The sequence below is a fragment of the Acartia tonsa genome, chromosome 3 (genome assembly GCF_053477335.1).
Source record: "Acartia tonsa isolate MP-2025a chromosome 3, ASM5347733v1, whole genome shotgun sequence".
Taxonomy (NCBI): domain Eukaryota; kingdom Metazoa; phylum Arthropoda; class Copepoda; order Calanoida; family Acartiidae; genus Acartia; species Acartia tonsa.
The window spans coordinates 17,630,826-17,654,161 of NC_137262.1; the positions used below are offsets into that span (position 1 = coordinate 17,630,826).

Sequence of the window (23,336 nt, forward strand, 5' to 3'; positions counted from 1 at the left end):
TTAGTAGAGAAGCTACTCTATAATTCACAATGTCCGTCCGTCCGTCTGTCCGTCCGTCATGAGACAGAATAGGGGAAACGTGATTTTCTCGGCTCCTATTAAAGATAGACAGCTGAAATTTTTTGACAACATATTAAGGAGCACGATTAACTATAAAACATCAAGGGCGGTCGGACCGCTTTTTGGCAGGTTTTAGGCTATTTTTGTATTTTTCACATTTTTCTCCATATCTTCAGTGTTTATGGTCCGATTTTAAATTTTTTTAATTTTTCACATTTCCACCATATCTTCAGTGTTTATGGTCCAATTTTCAAAATTTTTTCAGTTATAGATATAAGAATTAAATTTCCCGTCGTTTAAAGAAAACAACCATGACGGCCAGACTGCCTGTTTGCAGGTTTTATGCTATTTTTGTATTTTTTCACATTATTCTCCATATCTTCAGTGTTTATGGTCCGATTTTCAAACTTTTTTCAGTTATAGATATCAAAATTAAATTTCCCGTCGTTTAAAGAAAACAACCATGGCGGTCAGACTGCCTTTTATCAGGTTTTTGGCTATTTGTATATGTTTTACACATTTTCCCATATATTTGGTGTTTTTGGTCCAATTTTCAAACTTTTTTGGGATATCAGTATCAAAATATTTTTTCCCATTGTTATGAGAATCTTTTATGTAATCTACTTTGACCGTCATCATCATTAAAAATAAAACAAGGTTTCGTGTTTATTTTCTCCAATAAATCTATTCTTGTTTTTAATAAATACACTTTAAATCTACTTTTACGTATTTCCATCCACGATTTTTTGTGCTTCGCTACTTATGGATGTTGTCATCCTTGTTAAATTTTAATTTACAGCGAACACACGTCCCAAAATGATATATTAAAGCAGATACGAACATGGGGAAAAGGCTGAGATAAAATAGGAAAGGATATAAAAGGCCCAATTGATAAAAAACAGGTAAAATAAACACACTGTAAACTCATCAAAGTAAATGTAAACAAAAAGTCATTAATAACAAAAACAAACTAAAAATTCAGCTCCCCTATTTATATTTATAGCTTTTAGATTAAATTTTTGGTTTCATTATTATGAATTTACTTTTTGCAACTGTCGGAGCTTTTATATTTTAATGGTTGGTTATGAATATATTCTTTAGATTGATATATTTGTGTTTCCCGCAAGGCCACTGCCGTGACTGTACAACAATAATTCAATATTGCACACACTAACACACACACACACACACACACTTGGAGTCTGTGACTTAATATATATAATACAGTAGTTTAGGCCTTGCACCATAATATAGTTTTCTATTCATTTCTACAAGAAGATTCAGTATAAAGCTACGGCTAGCCCATAACAATACAAACAGTGACATAGTGTCTTCCGCGCAAAAATTATCAAACTCTAGAAATGCGCGAAAAGAATTGGTAAATAATAATGGCGCCAATATTTAGATAAGAAGTGAGATATATTGTGTTTATATTATAGAAAGACATCTGTTTATAATAAACATACCTTTCATATATATACATTCAGAAAGAAAAAAACATGATAAAAATCTGATAAAGTGATCATGTAAAAAAAGTTATTGAAAAAAAGTGAATCCTTATTTTGAATTGTAAAATTTAGAAGATTATTGAAGCACCCGAGAAAAAAATAAAATCTTGAACAATGTTTAAAAGTTTGCTATTTGTGATTTTTTCATCCACAGGCCAGTTTTACACACACACACACATGCATTTAATCATTTATGCAATTAGCAAAAATAAAAATACATCAACAATGGACAAGGATATTTATTCTGAAAAAAATAATCAAATTTACTTATAAATTTATTTATGTAATTTCTCCTTTTTAAGCTTCATTTTAACCCCTATCTTAAGAGACAATGGAAGATAAATTTATTTACACCCAAAATTTTTAATAAACTTCAATATTAATATAAAATTAAAAAATAGGTTTAGTATTAGATATCCATATTAAATCAATTATTTTAACCTATACTTAAGAAGGTACAGCAATGTTAGGATATTTCATAAAGCCAAAAACAAAAATACACACATATATTAATTTTTAATAAAATGCAATGTTTAAAAAGTTTTGTATTGCATTTAGCTTTCTCTACAAATAAACATATCTATATACTCCCTGTTTAACTGGAATCCGTGTATTGACATTCCATTTAGGCGACGAATTTGTATATTTTCGTTTACATTATTATCTAAATTAATAATCTGTAATACAAACATTCTATGAACAATATAAAAAGATATTTTAATGAATGTATAACATACGTGGATATTATTCAATTTAGTTTGCATTCATTGGTCAGTTTGTTCATCTAGTAGGAGGAGATGGGGTAAAGGGGGAGGCCCTATGAGTTTTACTTTATAAGTGAACAGGAAAATCTGGTGTAAGGTCCATGTAATAATTGATATTTTAGTTTTTCGATAATACATTGATATAATATCAGCAACAAAGTTTAATAGAGGTAAATGTTTAATTTGAAGGTGGATTTAAATTCAGGTAAAGTTCCCCGTTGAGTTAGTCATCCTTAATTGAAATTCATAATTTTGTTTAGATATAATCATTTATGCAGGGGTCTTAAGGGATAAGACATTGGATGCTAAATTAATGTCGACCTCCAAATTATGATAATCAAAATTACCCCCTATTTTAGTCAACGAATAAGAGATTTTGAATACAAGTCCAATGTCCCCTTCATCCCTGCATTCATGTTACTTATAAGGATAACAATATCTATAGGTAGCGCAGCAAGTTTGATGTAGTTTTATTATTTATGTTAATTTTAAGGTAAGTAATATTTATTTTAAACAAGTATATGTTCAAAATGGAAGCCCACTCCCCCTCCTTATAAAAATATCTCAATAAAGGTGGCAAGTTTGTTGTTAAAATTGGAAACGGTAAATTTGCAATGGTTTGGTGAACCTAATAATTAACTAAAATTGCCAACTTTTTACATATAAATATTTACATGATAGATTTAGAAATTTACACCAAAAAACGGTATGAACAATACTATGTCATAGTGCAATGTATTTTTTAAGTCTTTAAAATCATTTCGTTTTAGAATTATTTTATTTTGTTCTTTATTAAGATAGATACAAAATTTACAGGAAAAGATATATTTTTATCTATTTACATTTTACTTTTGGGAAAGCTAGAGGGTGAATAGTTTCCTTTTTTGATTGAATTTCCCTGTTCATTTGAGAAAAAATTTTTAAAAATGACATCAAATGAAGATGAAAATTACATTTCTTTCAACAATGTAAATAACAATCAAAAGTTATTCTATCTATATTAAATAAACTTTTATACTTTACAAGTGCGATTTTATTATTCTAGTCCTCATTCTTTCAAGTAGTTTTTAATTAGTTTCATGACAAGATTTGGTTTAATTAAAACATGTAATCTTTTTATTACTTAACACTTTTTATACAATTTGAAATAGAGAATTTGTCTGTTGAAATCAAACTGTTGAAATATTTTAAACATGTTATCTCCTTTAGGGCTCGGCAGCCGCATTTTTTTTGCCAAAGTCAACACTTGAAAATCTACGTACACCCTAGTAATCCGTCAACCACAGCAATATACCGCTAAAAAAATACATACTACTTAAACGCTGATGATATGATATCTAAATTTTATAAATGTAACCAAAGCTGCATAAATTTTCTCTAAATTTTTCAGCTGCCTGTAAATCAGCAGCTTGGACGATCAGATCGCAGCCAGAAACCGTAAAATATTGGCGGATGCCGAGCCCAGATCTCCGTGTACTTGTTGTCATGTGCTTGCAAGTATACATCTAAACTTTTTATTTTATTTTAATGGAATAATTGGCCAAATTTTCGCTAGTTGGCATATTTGCAAATATTCTTTTCTTAACGAAAATACTGAAAATTTTGCAATGTTTTAAGCAGGAAAGCAAAAAAATAATAAATTACCCTGAAGAAAAAATCATAGAATGCCACTTTACAATAAAATAAAAATGCATTTTGTCTAAATGAATATTTGTTAATTTTTGGTTGATAATTAATGTAGGATGTTACTGTTTGATTTGTTTTAGAAAAAAAAATATTTGTCACATTGACAGACAAAAATGATGGAGGCAAATTAGTTTTTTCCACAGACAATTTTACGAAAGACATTTTTACAAGTTTATTGAGTTTTCTGTACTTTAATCTATAGCTGTCCTTTTCTGTAGTTTTTGATAATAGTAATTCCAAACACTGAAAGCAAGTTTGATTGTGCATGTGCTTAACTAATTATAAAGTATTAAAGGCGTAAATAAGGAGTGGTTATATATTCATAACTTTCTTCGGCAAAATCCTTTATAAACACTGCAGTTAGTTGATATCCCACACCTAAGACCTAATACATTTTTTCTACCTAGTTAAGTTAAGTTATATTTAGCTCGACAGGCGTCTACGCATGTTTTAATGTGTTCTAAAACATCGAAACTGCCTTCATGAAACACCTTCAGAATAGGGTACAAACCAAACAGCGGTTAAGAATTTATTAGGTATTAAAGGGGGTGTAATAATTCTCTACTTGCAAAATATAAGATTTACTCGTAGCTTCTTTAAATTTGGAAACAGGATGTTTATAATAAAAGTAAATATAGACACAAATTAATTGTTGTCAAAAATTAAAGGGAGGTAAAAAAACACAGTAAATTAACATGTATCAACAAATTTATGATATCATATAATGAGACTCTTATCATACATTTATTTTGATGTCTGTGTACGTGTAATAAGATCTCAGAAACATACAAACCTAAAAGTTCACTATTTCAATCAAAGCCAAGTAATGGAATGAAGCCTCTAGAGACTGGGTGTGCAACATCTTCTTATAAGTAGCGAAGCTGATCTATAATTTAATTTGTCTGTCCTTCTGGTAGTCAGTCAGTCCGTAACGCTATGGTAGAAATGTGATTTTCTCAACTGCTATTCAAGATAGACAGCGGATTATTGTTTTTTTTTAAGAGTACCTATAACACTGAGCATCCTGTATGCAATTTACTTTGTCCGTCTGTTTGTCAGTCATGCTACAAAATATCATATATTTAAAAAATATATAAATAATTGAAAAAGTTTTCGGGTTTTTTCCCACCAATATTTTTCTATTCCTGATTTTAACAAAAGGTTCTTTAATTAAATCTCCTTGTCCACATTCCCATCTCTGATTTTTTTATGCTTCACTTTTTATGGATGTGGCCATCCTTGTGACTATCTTATGCATAACGTTGCATCATAGATATTAAAATCCTCTTTTTGTTGTTTAACTATTTATGGAAAATTTATGTCTTACTTTCAATCTAATAATTTGTTACATAGTAAAAGTTATTATTATTGCATTTCTTTTATTTTTTTTTTCTAAAAAACTACTTTTTTCTGAAAACCAATTATTTTGAAGAAAAATAATTTAATAGGTACTTTGTACAGCTATTAAAACAAATAAAAAGCAAACAAAAAAAGCAACAATTGTATTCTTGTCATTTGCACAATAGTATACATTTTAATACAAAATTAATTTATTTTTATAAAAGCGAAAATCTTCCTTGATTTTATAATTATAAAATTTGAAAATAGAATTTATTAGTTTTATGGTTTTCTAGATCTAATAGGACGTCCCCAATTATTCACACACCCGGTATTTAGAACTTCGCACTGATTTAACCCATTGTGATTTGTCCTTTCTTTATTCAGATTGCAAGGATTGATATGCAAAAATTTATTTATAGCAACTATTATTCATAGCAATCATAAATCAAACAATCAATTTTAATTTTTAGTTTTTTAGCATTTTTATTGAATTTAATTTGTCTGTATCAGATTTTATTGTTTTTATTTAAAAAATAACAAGGACAAAACTGTTAAAAGTCTACGGCATTGATTTGGTCATTAAATTTATCTCATTTGAGAGGGAAAAGATATCCTCCTCTAAAATAGTTATAAAAATAAAAGAATAGAGTGGACAGGGGTAAAATAACTGTATGTTCACGGGGTAGGGACCCTGTGCCTACTTTCATTTGGGTCTTTGAATATCAACCAATAGCGTTGAAAATATAACAACTAAGTCGCTACAAATGAGCAGAAAGTAATTTGCTAGCAGACGAGATGCTCATACATTTATTGCTCCATTAGAAAAATGAGGAATTTTACTGAGATATTTGTATCTCGTCTGCATATCTTTTGTCTAACCCCATGCTACAAAGAGAGTTTAATCAATGCAGCAAAATATTAATAATTACAATCAAAAGCATATGTCAATAATTCAAATGTAAGAAAATAAAATGAAGTTGTTGGATTAGGGTTTTATGTTATTTTTTTTGTATTTATATTGTCTTTTGTCAATTCTATCCAACTCCTCATCTATGATATAAAAATGTAAAAACAGTTCTTCTGTGGTTTTAATTTAACACCATTAGATAAAAAAAAGTTTAGCATGAATTTGTAGAAAAATTCTGTTAATGACCTGTTTACATTACTTCCACTACTTTTATTGCCTTAAATTCTTAAACAATTTTCCATTTTTAACAAAATTTATTATATTTTAGATAACCTTTGAAATATAACAGCAATTAAATATTGTGCTATTTTCATTCACTAATAGCTTCGACACTAGCCTCTCGGGGTTTAGCTCTAAAAGGACCATATAGTTTTTTTTTGGTAAATTAGGAGGATTTTCATTAAAGAGTATTTTTATCTTCGGGGCGACATTCCTAGAGGGCTTATAGTACCCCTCAGCTCCGTGAAATACCTAAATCAAAACTAAACTGTAAACCGGTACAGCCGTATGTGAGATCGTACTGAACTTAAATACATGCAAATGCACAAACAGACTGCCTAATATTGTATTTCAACTTTCATAATTTTTTCATAATTATCCATTACTAAGATTTATCATATAAATACTTAGCTTACAGAATTTGAAGTATCTATAATACAAAGTAGAACGATGTCTGTCCGTCTGTCTGTCCGTCTGTCCGTCTGAAGTTTAAGATCTCGGTAACCGCTGAACCGAATGGGCTCTACTCTTCAGGGAATGTACCTATTGGTCCTGCGGTGGTTTTAAGCTATTTTCTTGATTGGTAGGACACCCCCAACCCCCCCAAAAACAAAAAAAAATCCCCCCCCCCCATTTTTTTTTTATACAAATTTTACGAATTTTATGAATTTTACGAATTTTACGAAATTTACTAATTTTACGAATTTCGCGAATTTAATCGCAAAATGTTTTCCTGCTGGGTAGGTGCGAAAATTTGTGATCCGTTCTGCTGGGTAAGTAATAGAAGATGTAATTATACCTCTTGGGGCAAAGCCCCTAGAGGCTAGGGGCGAAGCCACTAGTTTTGTATAAAGTATCCTAAAATATTGAAAATCATTGTCAAATACTGAAACACAGAGAAATTTTTATGTAGCAAGCAAAGTTAGTGTAAATGTACTGTTTTAATTAAATATCCAGACAGACGGATGTTTAATTAGGTCAACTGGATATTTAGCAATTAAAACAGATGCAATTTTACTTAGATTGTATGTATAAAAGTCTAAGTTAAAATAATTTTTTTTAAACTTATTGTATTATTTAAAATTTAACTTAAACTCATATAACTACTATAAACCCAAAGTTTTAAAACAATGTTATCTTATTCATTGGCTCAAACAATACAGGTACTTGTGTTGAATTTGTTCAATTTGTTCTAAATAATAAGTGAACAAACTTTTCATTCAATAATCTTCATCTAGAGAAGGGGTAATTTTGTTTATTTTCATTTAGGACGTATGTTATCAATATATCTCCATTGTCTTCTCCCTCAAAATCCCTGATAGTATCAGTTACAAATTACTCTGATTCCTATCTTCCGGATTAGAATGAATACGAGAAATTGCTATATGACTAAGATAGTCCTTTAAATCTTATTAATACAGATTTACAGAATCACATTTTAATTGTAATACCTATATTTTAATGTTCTAATGTTAATAAAAAGGACTATACTTTATAGAAACCATTCTTTAATTCTGCTAATACAGTTTGTAAAATCGCCAATAGATATATAATAGATAGACTGCCCTTTAAAAACAATTGAGTTTTTGTTTTATCTGGATATTTGTAAAACATTTATTATCATTTAGTAAATAACTAAGCATTAAATTAATTGAGGGAAGTATTAAAATATTAAAAATCTTTAAAGACGTAAGTACAAAGACAGAAAACCTTTTTTTATGTGCTCTATGCCTGAATATGCTTTTCAGTCCTTTAACGTCTTTTCAGTCATCATTACTTTAAGTCTATTTTGGGTAGACTTCTGTTATAGTAGGGAGTAGTAAAGAGATTTATTAATTCGGACACGCCCTTAGACATCAACCTCATTGCCCTTTACATTAAATACATTTTAGGCCTGAATTTATCATTTTCTCAAAAATCTTCGGCCCTAGCATATAGTTTGAGGCATGCATGAATAGGTCAATTATTATAAGTGGAAAAGTCATTTAAGACTGTTTGTACTGCTGTCAGGCATCCGAAATAAAAAACTACAAAAAGAACTTCAAGTAAAAGTCGTGTAATCAAAAAAATGTTAATTTTTTAATGCTTACAGCGGCTGTGTCTGTATATTATCGAACAATAGTGCTTATTATTCGAACTTGGACAGACAATATTAGATTTTTTAGATGAAAAATCTGTTTCACAACTCTTACTCTCTGAGTCTCTTCTTTGATGTAATAATTATTTCAATATCACGATTTCTTTCAATCTAAACTGAAATTTGAGATGATTTGAAAATTGTTTGGATTACTCAGATTGAAATTATTAATACATTTAATTATTATATACAGATCAATGACATAATCTTTGTGATCAATTACAAGGTTGATCCACGTGTAATACCGTGGCCAGGAAAAACTAATCATAGTAAGAAAAAATTTAAATTAATTAAAAAAACTGCGTAGCTAATTTATTTGTATTGTATTTTTTTTCTTGGGTATTAAGAATTACATTTTACCACTTTAGTGCATTAAGTAAGTTGAAAGTGTTTCCACCGACAATGTATCATTTAATTGGTAAAATTGGTAAAACTATGACCGACAGACGAACAGATTTTATTGTAAATTGTAGAGAAAAAATTTGCCTCGAAAATACTTCTTTCCTGTTTACTTTTCTGATTCTTTTAATGATTTAACTTTTATTGAAACTCATTGTTTTGCAGTACACAGTTTCTAGGTTAGAAAAATAGACTTCCAAACAAGAATGAATGATATCAAAATACGTTAAGTTAAAACAGTATGAAAGACAGACAGCGTTATGATTGCAAAGTTTTCAAGTCGCGATTTGCATTTCTTCAGTTTGCTCATGCAAAATTGTAGGGGGTCGATACATCCCCAAGGGTTTCAAACATCTTTTTAGGGGTCTACTATGCATCCTCCTCATACGCCCTTCTGAAACAGCTTTACGGATTTTGGTTTAAGGGGGTGAAACCATGAACATGCTACTGCTCTTAAATGTACAATTTGTTATGATCTACTTTATTTCATTTTCTCGTATTCATTCGAATCCGGTGGATAGGAACCGGTTCTCATCCATACGAAAAAACTATGTCTAGCATCGTATTATATCCAGCTTTCTACGAATACAAAAATGTACAATCATAAGATTAAAACCAGTTTTTTTAGCCGGTGCCTTCGGCACCTCGGGGCTAAAAAAACTAGTTTTAAACTCATAATTGTACATTCTATATCGAAAGCCGTTTATAATACGATGCGAGAAATAATTATTCTCGTATTCATTCGAATCCGGTGGACAGGAACCGGTTCTCATCAATACGAAAAAACTATGTCTAGCATCGTATTTTAAACAGCTTTCTACGAATATAGAAATGTACAATCATAAGATTAAACAATTTTTTTAGCCCGTGCCTTCGGCACCTCGGGGCTAAAAAAACTGGTTTTAATCTAATAATTGTACATTCTATAGCCGCGGAAAGCAGTTTATAATACGATGAAAGAAATAACTATTATTCCCTTAATATTATTGTAATTATTTAATGTTGTTAATAAAATGACGTGGAAAGTAAAGTAATTGTGAAACAAACACACACCATGACCTTTTCTAATGTTATTACAACGAACTATTTTACACAAATTGAAAGTGGAGAGGAAAAAATGAAAATAAAAGGAGATTTGCAATTGTAACAAATGCAAATACTTCCACAGAAACGAAGCATTTAAAAGTAAAATAGGCAGTATGAACAAAGAGAGAGAAATAGTTTACGGCCGTTGCTTAGATAGGGAGGGACTATTGTAGTGTAAATTACAATGGCATCCAAATTTATAACCAAGTTATCTTATTCGTTATCTCAAAAACTGTAGGTTCTTTTATTACCTATTGAAAATATAATTATACACACTTTTTAACCAATTACTTTAATCTGTTGAAGCGATAATTTCGTTTATTATCTTTGGAAATGTAAATTAATTCATCGTCGATTGCCTTATCCCTTAAGAACCGTGATTGCTTGCCACTTAATTATTTAGTGACTAAAGGCATATTAACGCATGAAGGAAGTATTTAAGAGTCAAAGAATATCAATGTATTGCTTAATAATTGAAGGAATTTAAAAAAATGCACGTTTCAAAACCTTAGCGTTACAGACAGACTGATAAACCAGGCATAGAAAAGCTTCTTATTAAAATAACATTCTATTTTTTATCTTTACTTTCATCTATTGCTATGAAAATATCAAAGCTAGGAACATATTAAGGATGTTTCTTTTTAAAGATTTATACTTAGAAATTTAAATCTTTTCCTATCCTTTCTTTACTTAAATAAACTCTATTGCAATGTACTAAATTTGAGTTTGTATATAAAGATAAACAAGTCATAAAGAAACCGCTGACCTATCAAAATATATACCGTACAATAATTCTCTAAAAGCCCAGCTACTTTTTTACTAAGGATATCTTGTATTATCAAATATGTAGATCATATTTTACACAGGGAACACTATATTACAGATATCTTTTAAAACAATCATAGAAAGCTTAAACTTTCATGAAAGATTCACATAAACAGATATCACAGTGCGCAATTGAAAAATGATATTACAAACATACATTGTACAATGTACAGTCATTTAATCTTTGATTAAGAGATCTCAACAATAATCACCCCTAACTATAAAATTTCTACACTATTTGCTAATTTCTGACCATCTTGAAAAATTGTAAATTTACAAATCCTTATTTATAAACATTTAAATGCAGGGTTTTTTTTCATTTCTTTGTTTGTCTCTAAAGTTCTAAAAGTGTGTATATGTGTGCATTTTATGATTATGACAATAGTTTATATACAAACTTTGTTTAGGAATAAAAAGATAAAACTTTATCTAAGTTTTGGTACATTTAAACTTATCCCCAAAATTTAATAAAACTTTATGATCATAACGTTATAGTATATGTATATAACAATTTTGATTTCAGAAGTAACGCTTCTTTACATGTCATCTGCTGTAGGTCAATCTTTCGGTGACTGTTTATTTATTTGTTAATTATGGACTTACAGTATTGTGCTAGTAGTTGCTTCACCTCTAGTCTCTATGGGAGGGTAGGGAAAGTCAGAAAACCCCAAATCCCAAACCCCCTCAAGATATTTTAAACCTTACCTGAAAAGTACAAAAATAAAGCTCTCTACTTTACATTTTAAGATAAAAGAAATTTTTAGAAATTGTTATCAATTGAAAAAATACACAAACCTGTTAAATGTGTGTTGTAAAACTGACTCTCTCCCAGTGACCTCTGGTCGGAGTCGACACTCAGGAGGTCATGAGTGTACACAAGAACAGCACCATCAAATGCAGACAGATTTCTCGGAATGCAGGTAAGAAAATGAACAAATTTTTTCGCACAAAATTTATCCGTGTTTATTTTCTCAGTATTGCTAACATTGGCTGTCTTAGAGGGAGTCATATCATTATCTCAGTTGATATTGAAGAAACATGTCTAATATTTCTTGTGATGAATCCCAAGACAACTTTCCTGTGCTCTTCAGCTGTCAATCTATTTCGCTGTTCTTATTTCACTCCCTATGAATATTGTTATCCTAGTCTTTCTTCTATTTCAACATTAATTTCTTACAATTTTGGCCCCACAATGTCTGTCCTTCTAGAAAATTCCATTATGCAACATATTATGAAGTCATGAATCATGTGATGAATATATAAGTATTGTATAGTGCCACATTTTTACCTGCATGTTAACAAGGATAATTACATCTAAAATATTTGAAAAGAAAAAAGAAAAATCAAACAAATTGGAGTTTTAGAAATAATACCAAAAATTCAGTATCAACATTTTAAGCCTTTTTTCACAAGATGCTGTAAGAAGGGAATAGAGTGCTAGAGAGGAAGCAAATCATAGTGCTTAATAAAAATGACATCATAGAATACAATTGACCAATGATAGGCCAATATATATTTATATTGACCAATAACAAAATGTACACTGGCCCATCATTGGTCATTTTTTATTAGGCACCATAAGCTGTTTCCTAGTTAGACACAAAAACAGGAAAGAGGAAAAGCGAGTAAGGAAGCACTATTTCTAAACATCAGAGTTCTTAGGGGATAAGACAACTGGCGGTAACTAAAGTATAAACTTGGGTTTAGTATGATATAGAGTCCAAAAATACCCCTATCAAACCTACTAACCTTATAATAGGTTCACATTTAGAAAAGTTTCGCTTCTTAAAAAAACTTTACATGTGTTTTTTGTTAATTACGCTTCTTATCCTAATTTATCAGTAACACTCTGAACACAATAAAAATTGTTAAAGAATTTAATTTGAATTTTTTCAGGGTAAACTTCAGTGACCAGTTCTATAACAGGGAACATAATATTCAGTTTTTATGTTGTTTTTTATTTTTTTATTAAATTTATAAAGATATGCTAGATTTCTATCATAAATTCATATTTCGGTCGGCAAAATAATAATTCATCAACGGATGTTCATAGAAGGTTTGATGCGAATTACTCTGAAACCTAGCTGCAATCTACATAGTTTCAAAATAGTTGGGCCTTGCAGAAGAAAATAATGGTGTTCCTCTAGCAGTTTGTAACAAAAATGCATTGAAATTTTCGGCTAGAGCTGCAAACTTTACCTTAATAAGTTTGCACATCTGCAAATTGTTGACTTACTGGCGGCTGACAGCTGCATGCTCGGCATAAAAATTAAACGAAGAATACTTTATAATAGAATATTAAAGCACATATAAAAAAAACATATCTTTGCTGAAAAAAAGAAACAGAATAATTTCATGAAGTTCTAAAAAGCTTTACTCTCTCTGCAGTGCACTTTTCTGAGCAAATTTAATTTCCTAAAATGTGTCCTATGTAGACAACAGACAAGTTTCCCTAATAGTTATTTCTTTCATCGTATTATAAACGGCATTCCGCGGATATAGAATGTACAATTCTTCGGCATCTCGGGGCTAAAAAAAACCGGTTTTAATCTTATGATTGTACATTTCTATATTCGTAGAAAACTGGATATAATAAGATGCTAGTCATAGTTTTTTCGTATGGATGAGAACCGGTTCCTATCCACCGGATTCGAATGAATATGAGAAAATTAATTAAACAGGACAAAAGAAATTTTAAATAAATAATTTTGGATATATGGCAGATTTCATTATTTATAGTCCTCCTAAACACAGCCTAACACCAGATTACCTGTCTTGTTAAAAAATTGTTTAGACAGTTTCCCTTAAAGGGCCTAGTTCAGCACAGAAATACTGTTATTTTCATTTTGAAATTACTTTTAGTCCCAAGACACTTTGAGAGAGAGCATCACTGTTTTTCAGAAAACTTATCTCTGTTCCTTTTCCTCTGTAGCAGTGTAGGGTTTCACTTTCATTAATTTTATTAAAAATGACACAAAACAAAAAAAATCAGACTTTTCAAGTTATTGCAGATATAGAAATTACATTTTTTCATTTTATGTTCTTCTATTCTACAGTTTGAAGCTTTTTTATGGGTAAGCTTTGATTTATTTGTGAATGTTCGTATCATTCAGAGAAATCTTATTATTTACCTTTACTCAGGAAATCTTTAATTTTAATTTTGATAAATATCAAAAACTTTTGCAGCCTACAGACGAAGAAAGTATTTAATTTTCTATTTAGCCACGGCATTCTTATCATAGGGATGGAATTTATGCATAATCTGGAAAAGATTCTGTAAAGCATCAAGGGACTTTGTGACATGTTTTTAAACAGCTATCACCGACTAACCCTAATCTGGAAGGATGAAATGAATATTATGTAATGACTGCAGACAGCTGAGATCTATCTGTACACTGTTAGACAAAGAATTGGAGATCTGTGCTGAAATCTGGAATCAGTGCCATGATAAACATGAAATACAACGAATGAAGGTAAAATATTTTATAGTAGCAACTTTTTAAGCATAACATTATATATAATGTTCTGACTTTAATTGATAATTGTTGAAAATAAAAAAATTTCTAATGATAATGATTACAATAACAAAAATTTATCGTTCTATTTATGTTAAATTACACTGAGCCAGAACATAGAAATAGTGTTTTCAATAGAAAAAATGAATCCCAGATATATAAAGTTAAATGTTACCGTAAAACCTTAAAATGTAGCGTTTGCTTAAGGGCGAATATAGGTTCGATATGATATGAGCTTATATGAAAGGTGCCATTTCATACTTTTAGAATATAATCTATGCCAAATTTAAAAATTCAAAAAAATCCTTAAGTAGATTTTGCAATTTTCTGTTTCAATTGAGCATATGATTGACGACAAACCATTTATTTTAGCCCTTTACAAGACTTTTTTTTGACTATTTTGCTTAAGTTTGATTGACTATTACAATGGCACACATCTTAAATGATAATTTAAATGTTTATTATTTTAGATTATATACTCTTTAATTCAATTTTTAAAAAGCGTAAAAATAATTTGCGTAAAAGTGCGCCAATAGTATTGACTAGGGTAAATAATACGTCTTAAAGTTTATTTTCTGTACAAAGATCATTGGTTAATTCTTGAAAATATAAATATCCTCAAGTACGCATTTTCAACACACACACACACGAACCTTAAAAAAACAGGGATTTGAAATCATTCTTCCTCCAAGAAAATTTTATCCATTATTTTTTTTTTACTTTTTACATTATTTGATGTTTTTTTTAACTTTTAAATATTTTACTTTATATAATTTGTATGAAGGTAGAAGATGGGTATATTTACCCCTGATTAATTGGTTTCCACGTTATTACGACTATCCTTTAACGAAAGCTTTTTAATTCAACCTTCCCACGAAGCCTTGTGTGATGCTAGGGTGTTTGAGTTCTTAGGGAACCACACTAATTACATAATATTATCTTGAGTTTGACAGGTTTTAAGCTATAAACAGACTTATACAATTAGATATGTCAATATCTTTAAGTTATATATAATCTATGGAATGGCACGATTTTTTTGAGCCCATATCATATTCAACCTATATTCGCCCTTTAGTTATGATGACCTCCACTGTCATCAAATAATTTGAAAATGTGTAAATCCTTGTAAAAACACATACAGGGCATTTTTAATCCATCCATTTGTTACAGAGAATATATTATGTCTCTGAAATCAAGAATAATTGTTTCCCACATACTTTATATATCAGGGATACAGGGATAGCACGTGTCTATAATGTATTTTTTCTTTCAATGTTCTGCTTCTTCTTCTTTATAATACAATTAACATCCTTTCATTCTCTGAATGTTTTAAATAATCTTTCCCAAGGACATCCAGGATAAAAGGTCGTTTACCACCAAAAACTTTTTTTCGAAGAAAAAAATAGTTTTTATCCTCGCTGCTAAAACTTCTAACCCCCCCCCCCCCCTCAGAAAAAAAAAATTTATAGCCTTCGTGCCTTACCCTTATTTAAAAAAGGTCTTTTTTCATTTTACTCTCAAAGTATGTGTTTTAACTCTCGTTCTCCCCCGAATTTTTTTATACATAATTTAGGGGGGGGGGTCATTCCTCGTGTTAACCCCCCCCCCCCCACCCTTCAATAAAAATTACCCATTCTATTCAGATTTTTCACCTTTACAAAAAAGCCTGGATGTCCTTGTTCTCTCACTTACATTTCTTACCCCTCATTTACTTAGTGCAACAAGGTAATCAGTGCTAGCGCAAAACATTTGGCACTTATTATCCCTAGTATTCCTGAAGTGTATTGTTGAGAGATGAAATAAAAGATTTGATCAGGTCAACTCACAGCAACACAAGCATAAATCACTCTCTTTCTGCCTTCATTGGACATTTAGTATCATAAACAAAAATGTTTATAACAGATCATAAACTAATCAAAATTTGAAACAGAAACTTAATTGAATCCAATAGAAAATTTTTACTTTATTACACTCTCAGGATTCAAACTCCCCAGGTTAATCCCTTATAAAAATGTGTTTCATTATCAATTTGTGATCTTTAATTTTTGTTTTGATTACTAGAATACATGTCGCATGTTTTATAAAGACGATAAAAGTTACTTATCTGTTTTATCTTATTTATATCAACAATGCAAGTCATATAAAGATAGGCACATTATTTACGAAAAAAACATTTTTCTGCATGAGGTCTCAGATTTTGATAAAAACTTCCAGTCCCCTTCATTTGGTCATAAAACTAAGGGCTGGGTGATTTTTAACCTTTTTAATCCATTTAAAGTCCGATTTTTTGCGCATTTTCTCATTGTGGTGTTTTCACAATGAAAAAAAGGCATTTTTTCATGATTTTCAAGTTTAAAATTTTTACATTAATTTTTAACTTACATACATGTTTTATATATCAAATTAATCACCCAGATGGGTACAATATAGAATTTGTCTTTAAAATCACAAAAATCATGAATTACAGGGTGTCCCAAGAAAAATGTCAAAACAGGTTTTTTAAACTTTTGACACTGTCAGGAAACGAAGTTTGCCCATTTCTTGCCTTGAGAGTGAATATCATCCATTTTACAACACATATGAAGTAAATTTGGCGTGGTAACTCCAAATTTGGACACCTGAGAAATTTTTGAAACACCCTGTAAAAGTGATTTTTGCGTCTGTAGAGCTAAAAATTGGTCCAAATTGATTATTTTTTTCAAATTAGCATACAAAGTATCTAAGTGTGTTAGGCCATAGTGTTTTCTGACCAGATTACAATTTTTATATTTTTTGGACACCCTGTATTTTCAAAAAAATGAGAAATTTTTTTTTTTTTTTATTTATTTTTTTTTTTTTTAAGTTACCTAAAACTGTCATATAGATACAGATTTTGACTAATAACAATAATATTTGCCTATTTTACAAAGAACCACGTACATCTTAATTTTGAAATATATATTTTCCCTAACAGGCATAGAAGTGTTTAATATAGAGGGTTATCCATACTTATTTTTCATGTAGATTTAAAATCTGAAGCCAGATTTTACAAAGGGGTTGCTGTTTTAGAGATATAAGGGGTAGTAAAATGCCCCTAAGTAAAAAAATAACGATACCGAGAAAAAGCCTTTTCATTTTCACAAGAATAAATGCTTAGTGTAAAAATAATAAAATCAATTTTATTGATTAAAAAAATTATCAACATATTTTGTGTATTTTACAAAAAGCCTTTTAATAATATTGCCAAGGAATATAGAAAGATATTTGTTTACATTATGCAAACAGCTGTTTAAATATTTGTTTTCATTATTCAAAACAGATGTTTTATAAAATAATATCTGATATGATATTTCTTGGCAATGTAATACTTAAATACGAAGGGGTACAGTAAAAGAGGAGATTGTACACTGTATGTATATCTTAAACTAAGGCTACGCTCATGAGTACACTTGACTGAAGAGGGAAAGGGGAAGTCTACCCTCAACTTTAAATTGTGTTTTAAATGAGATAAAAATGGGAGGGTTATTTTTACTTTAACAGAATACATCCCTTTTTTCTGATTTATAAAAAGCAAAAGAATTAATCGAGTATGTATCATTAGATTTACTACATCCAAGCTTACTTTCCTTGATTAGCAAGTGTGTACAGTACAATAACTTTATAAAGAATAGTGAATAAAATCAATTTTTGATTTCATCAGCGAGTACTTTATAAAAAGGCAACGTCCCTAGAAGCCTCTAGTTACCCACTCACTCCAATTCATAACTTAAGTTTAAGTAAAAAAAATATATAAATAATTTCTCTTTGAAAGGTAATGGTACCCTGCCCCAAAATGATTATAAACCTTCCCAGGACCTATAGAAAGCTACACCGTAAAGGAGAACCATATCAGTTTAGCAGTAAGTGAGATCTTTCGAACAGACAGACGCACACTCAGAGATCCTTTTACCTTTTGATAAGGACTAAGATGCGCCCCTTGCATCTAGGAAGCTCTGTATTCAATGAGGTGTAGATGTAAGACAAAAAATAGCCTTAAACCATCCCTATGATTAAATCTTAATTATAATATAAAACCACCCCGTGAATTATGTGAAGCTTCCCTATAAAGGATAACTCTTATCAGTTTAGTAGTTATTGAAATCTTAAGCTTCATACAAATAAACCTTTTTTTTAATATAACAGGATAATGTTGAATTTTAGATAAAATTAGTAAACGGGATATTTTTTATTTCAGAAGATTAAAATGTAACCTGAAACATCTCACCAACATTATCATAGAGAAGTAAAGGTAAGGTTTAAAGTTAAAACTTTAAAGCTAATTAGTTATTGAAATCTTAAGTTACAGACAAAAATTTTTTACCAATATGCACATGCATACGTCACACATATACATTTGATTGATACACTACAGCAGCAAATCTTCAGTTGTAAATAGATCAATTTTAGAATGCAAAATTTTAACTCTAAATTTTACTTAAATGTAAGTTTGTCTGTCTGTTTGTTCCTTATGATTTTGTTAACCGCCAAACCGATGGAATATAATGATAAATTAATTATCAAGGGAGTAATGATTTTTAAAATAAACCAGTTAATGCCATGCCAGACACCCATTACTTAAAAAATAAAAATACTCGTCTAAATGTGTATATGTATGTATGTGTATAGGATGTATAATTGACCGCGGATAAATATATGAGAAATTTTAGAATTAACAGATTTTTTTGTCTTGAAATGCTGAAATATTAAACAAGGATAAATGTATTAAATTATTTTTTTGTTTTTTAGGAAACCATGATGTTGCAATGCTGTACAGGAATGAGATACACCCGTAGAAACTTCTTACTTTAATACTTCATTTTGTTTTCTTTCTTTTTCTTCAAATTGGAATATGGGTCGTTTTTTGATAATTCTTATTTTTACAAAAAAAATAGTTACTGTATAAAGTGATACCACGTTTACAGGGAATTAAGGCACTATTTTTTTAGTTGTGTTATGTCCATATTTAATTGGGGTTAAACACATTTTTTGCTCAAAGAATTATAAAATCATTATTCTTTGTTCATGTAGTAAGGGGGGAGGAGTTCTGACACATTTGCGTAAACCTGGTATATAGGCTTTATCTTTGGACTGAGAGGATAGGTTATTAAAGATAAAATCATTCTTATATGATGAATTTTCCCAAGTTTTAAGATTTTTTTGATAGGCCTCCAGGTTCCGGAGCTCCAGGCCTCCAGGTGGCCTCTGGACAGGTGAAAATGAAAAAAAAAAATTTTAAGAGTTAGAGATCAACTTATAAAACAAAATATGCATCTTTTTGAATGTTATTCACATGTTTGAAGAAAAATGTGCATATTTTGTTTCATAAGTTGATCTCTAACTCTTAAAAAAAATTTTGTTTTCGTTTTTACCTGTACAGAGACCACCTGAAGGCCTGAAGCTCCGGAACCTGGAGGCCTATCCAAAAAATCTTAAAACTTGGAAAAATTCATCATATAAGAATAATTTTATCTTTAATAACCTATCCTCTCTCTCAGTCCAAAGATAAAGCCTATATACCAGGTTTACGCAAATGTGTCAGAACTCCTCCCCCCTTTGAATGTGTATCTTAATTATATGTGTTAATACGAATTATTATTATTGTAAAAATATTTGTACTGCATGAAATTAAATGTGATATAATTTCTTCAAAATGTATGAAAATTGTAACTCATATTAACAAATTATTAAAATTGTAGGTACCTTTCGAAAAATAAACCAATCTTCAGTCTATATTTCTAGTAGTTTCATAAAGGTTTTAGTCGCAAAATTACTCTATAATTAATAATTATGTGCACACTTTTATAAATGATGTTCCTTTAACTGTTTTTCTATTTTAATATGCTGCTATTTTAGTTAGTTTATTAGGCTACCAGCAGCTACGCCCTAAGGCTCTAGGGGCCTTTAAAAGGAATTCGGAACCCCTCCCACTTTCAATTTTAGTTTCAAAAAGAAAGGTGAAAATATTTGGGGTGTAGCTATTTTGTTATAATGGCGATTTCTCTTGGGAGGATGCTAGTTCCTTCCCCAACAATAGTTATATACCTTATTAGGACATATGGTACGGTACCTTTAAAGAAAGAACATGTAGGTTTAGTGATTAGCGAGATCCTTCGGTACAGAAAGACACATACAAATAAGAACTTGTTACTGTTATATAAGGATTTGAAAGTGACTGTTGGGCATCCACTTGTTGTTAATGAAGATGATAGAATCTAAACTCAGCTCAAAACCACGTCATAATTAAAGGGTTCAAATGATGCATTTGCGAGGCATAAATAGTTATAAGTATGAGTGAATGCAATGGTCTAAAACAGGCAACAAAAGGTTGATTGCCTCATTCTACCGTTTTCAAACATACAAATAGGGTCATAGTGTTTAAAGGAAAAGGCTATTTAGATCTTGTGCATTTTTATTTATTTGTATTAGAATTGTCCTATCCATTTCAAACTTTGTTGATTATTCTTACAACAGTTAGGTCCGATTTATGGAGCATATCAACACTATAATTGTTACCAGTAAGTCTGTATGTCACTTGATATTTTTTATTTTAATTCAGGCATTATGATTATTATTCTTGTCACAATAAGTACAATATAGAAAACGTAGTAACTCATTATAACAGGACATATGTTTGCCTGTGTTATGAAGGATCTTGCTAACTGCTGAACCGAATAGATTTTCAATACAGTGAAGCATCCTGTATGTCTGGTGAAGGTTATGCTAGTTTTCTGCGGAAATTGTTGCATTGTGATTCAAGGCATTTTCATTCTTATCATAGGAAAAAAACAGCTGACATATGACTCGTACGTCATATTAAAGGGGTAGTTACATGAAATGCATATAAAATTGAATTTAGTGAACTGCATATTTTTTAATGTTAAATAGCTTAAACTACATTTTTAGGCATATATTTGAAAGAATTTCAATTTTTTACCATGTAGTTTTGAAAAAATCAAGACTTTAAATTATTCTATGAAAATAGCTGGCTTTTTTTCATATAAACAGCATGATGACTAATTTAGTGATGTCTAATCGTTTGAATTTATTGTATTACGAATAGAGGGGGGGTTTATGCAACCATCTCGTAATCAATGATTAAATGGCACTTAGAATTCAAATTTTGATCTGAAATTTTTCATGTGTAATCCTTGGTAGGTCTATTTTCCCAAAATCAAAAAAAAGTTGGAAAGTAACTGCTGGTGACTCAGCCGTTTAGCCGGGTTTTTTTGCCTATTATCAGGAAAAATTAATCATTGATTATGTAGGAATCAACTTTTTAAAACATATTTTTGGTTTAATTCATGTTAAATGATAGCAATAACCATTTTTAAAATTTTTAGTACCAACAGCTACTGGCAAGAACTGCTTGATAAGGTTTTAGAGTATTATGTGGAGAGTTTCGTGACTAATTTACTCTTAAGATAGTTAAAAAATGGTAAAACGGCTGACCCGCCAGCCGTTACTTTCCCAACTTTTTGTTTGATTTAGGGAAAATTGACCTACCAAGGATTATTCATGCAAAATTTCAGATCGAAATTCGGGTGTTTTGACAGAAAAGGAGACATTTAGCTCCCCTTAGTTATCCTGCCATTGCGTTTGAGTGTCATTGACAGCATTCCCGCCCGTATGAGGTAACCCTTATTCAAGAATTAATAATGATTCCCTGACAATAACTACCAACAATAATTCAGCAGTTAATGAGATCTTAAGGTTTAAATAAACCATCTGATGAATTTGAATAGGCAAAAATATGTCCTTTACTGTAGCATACAGGTTTTACACCCCTGTTCAGTTAAGAATCTTTTTATTCAAAATGTGTCAAATGCTTTGTTGAGTTCAAATTGTGTATAATAAAATAACTGAAAAATAGAGACAAGATTTCACCAGCAATTACTTCAAATAATTTTTCTAAGGAGGTACACGTGTTAAAAAAATACTTAATGGAAATAATCAATCAAAATTCAGGTGCCAATTCTTCTTAAACTACAAAGCATTGCTATCAAATTGTAGACTGAATTAAACAAGAATAGTTTTCATGAACAGAAATGGATTCTTTTTTTTAAAAAATAGAGTCGCTGGTAAGTCAGTAGAAAATTATTTGAATAAAAAAAACAGCGGCGGTACCACGGCTCCTGCCGTCTAACGCCGCCGCCAAATTGCCTAATTCAGCGAGAAATTCATTATTTTTTTTTTGGCGGCAGCTGAAAATGGCGGCGGACGGCAGGAGCGGCGTTACCTCTGCCATTTTTTATTTAAATCTTTTTTACTGACCTACCACAAAGATTTTGTTTCAATATCTTTAAAAGCACAGGAGTAGCACTGAATTTAAGAAATACCTTGATAAACACGAATTTGAAAAAAATGACTAAGTTGCAGGGTTGCTTTTAAGGGGAAAATTTTTTGAAAATAAGCATGGTCTCAAATGATTCCAAATTGCCTAATTCGGCGAGAAATACATTAAAAAAAAAGTTTTTTTTGGCGGCCGCGGAAACCGGGGGTGGACGGCGAAAGCGGCGGTACAGCCGCCATTTTTTATTCCAATATTTTTACTAACCTACCTAAAAAGATTTTGTATCAATATCTTTAAAAGCACAGAAGAGGCACTGAATGTAAGATATACCATGATAAACACGAATTTGAAAAAAATGACCAAGTTGCAGGGTTGCTTGTAAGGGGAAATTTTTTTAGAAAAAAATAACATGGACTCAAATGATTCCAAATTGCCCAATTCGGCGAGAAATGCAATAAAAAAAAACGGAAAACGGCGGTACTGCCGCCATCTTTTATTCAAATATTTTTTACTGATCTACC

General features: G+C 30.2%; 1 protein-coding gene and 1 long non-coding RNA gene across 2 annotated transcripts in view; both read left to right on the plus strand.

The window, feature by feature from the left end:
- Positions 1-1,289: 1,289 nt before the first annotated feature.
- The window catches only part of LOC145313514 (uncharacterized), a 70,993-nt gene continuing 48,946 nt past the window's right edge, over positions 1,290-23,336 (plus strand). Inside the window, exons 1-4 of the mRNA XM_080152950.1 lie at positions 1,290-1,722; positions 11,825-11,912; positions 12,889-12,915; positions 14,363-14,465. Of these exons, the coding sequence (XP_080009076.1) occupies positions 1,683-1,722; positions 11,825-11,912; positions 12,889-12,915; positions 14,363-14,465 (258 nt within the window). The 5' untranslated portion in view covers positions 1,290-1,682. The remainder of the gene's footprint in view (positions 1,723-11,824; positions 11,913-12,888; positions 12,916-14,362; positions 14,466-23,336) is intronic.
- On the plus strand, positions 18,655-19,531 carry LOC145313511 (uncharacterized). Its single transcript, XR_013877350.1, has 2 exons — positions 18,655-18,774; positions 19,272-19,531. It is a non-coding gene; the product is annotated as an uncharacterized LOC145313511 (long non-coding RNA).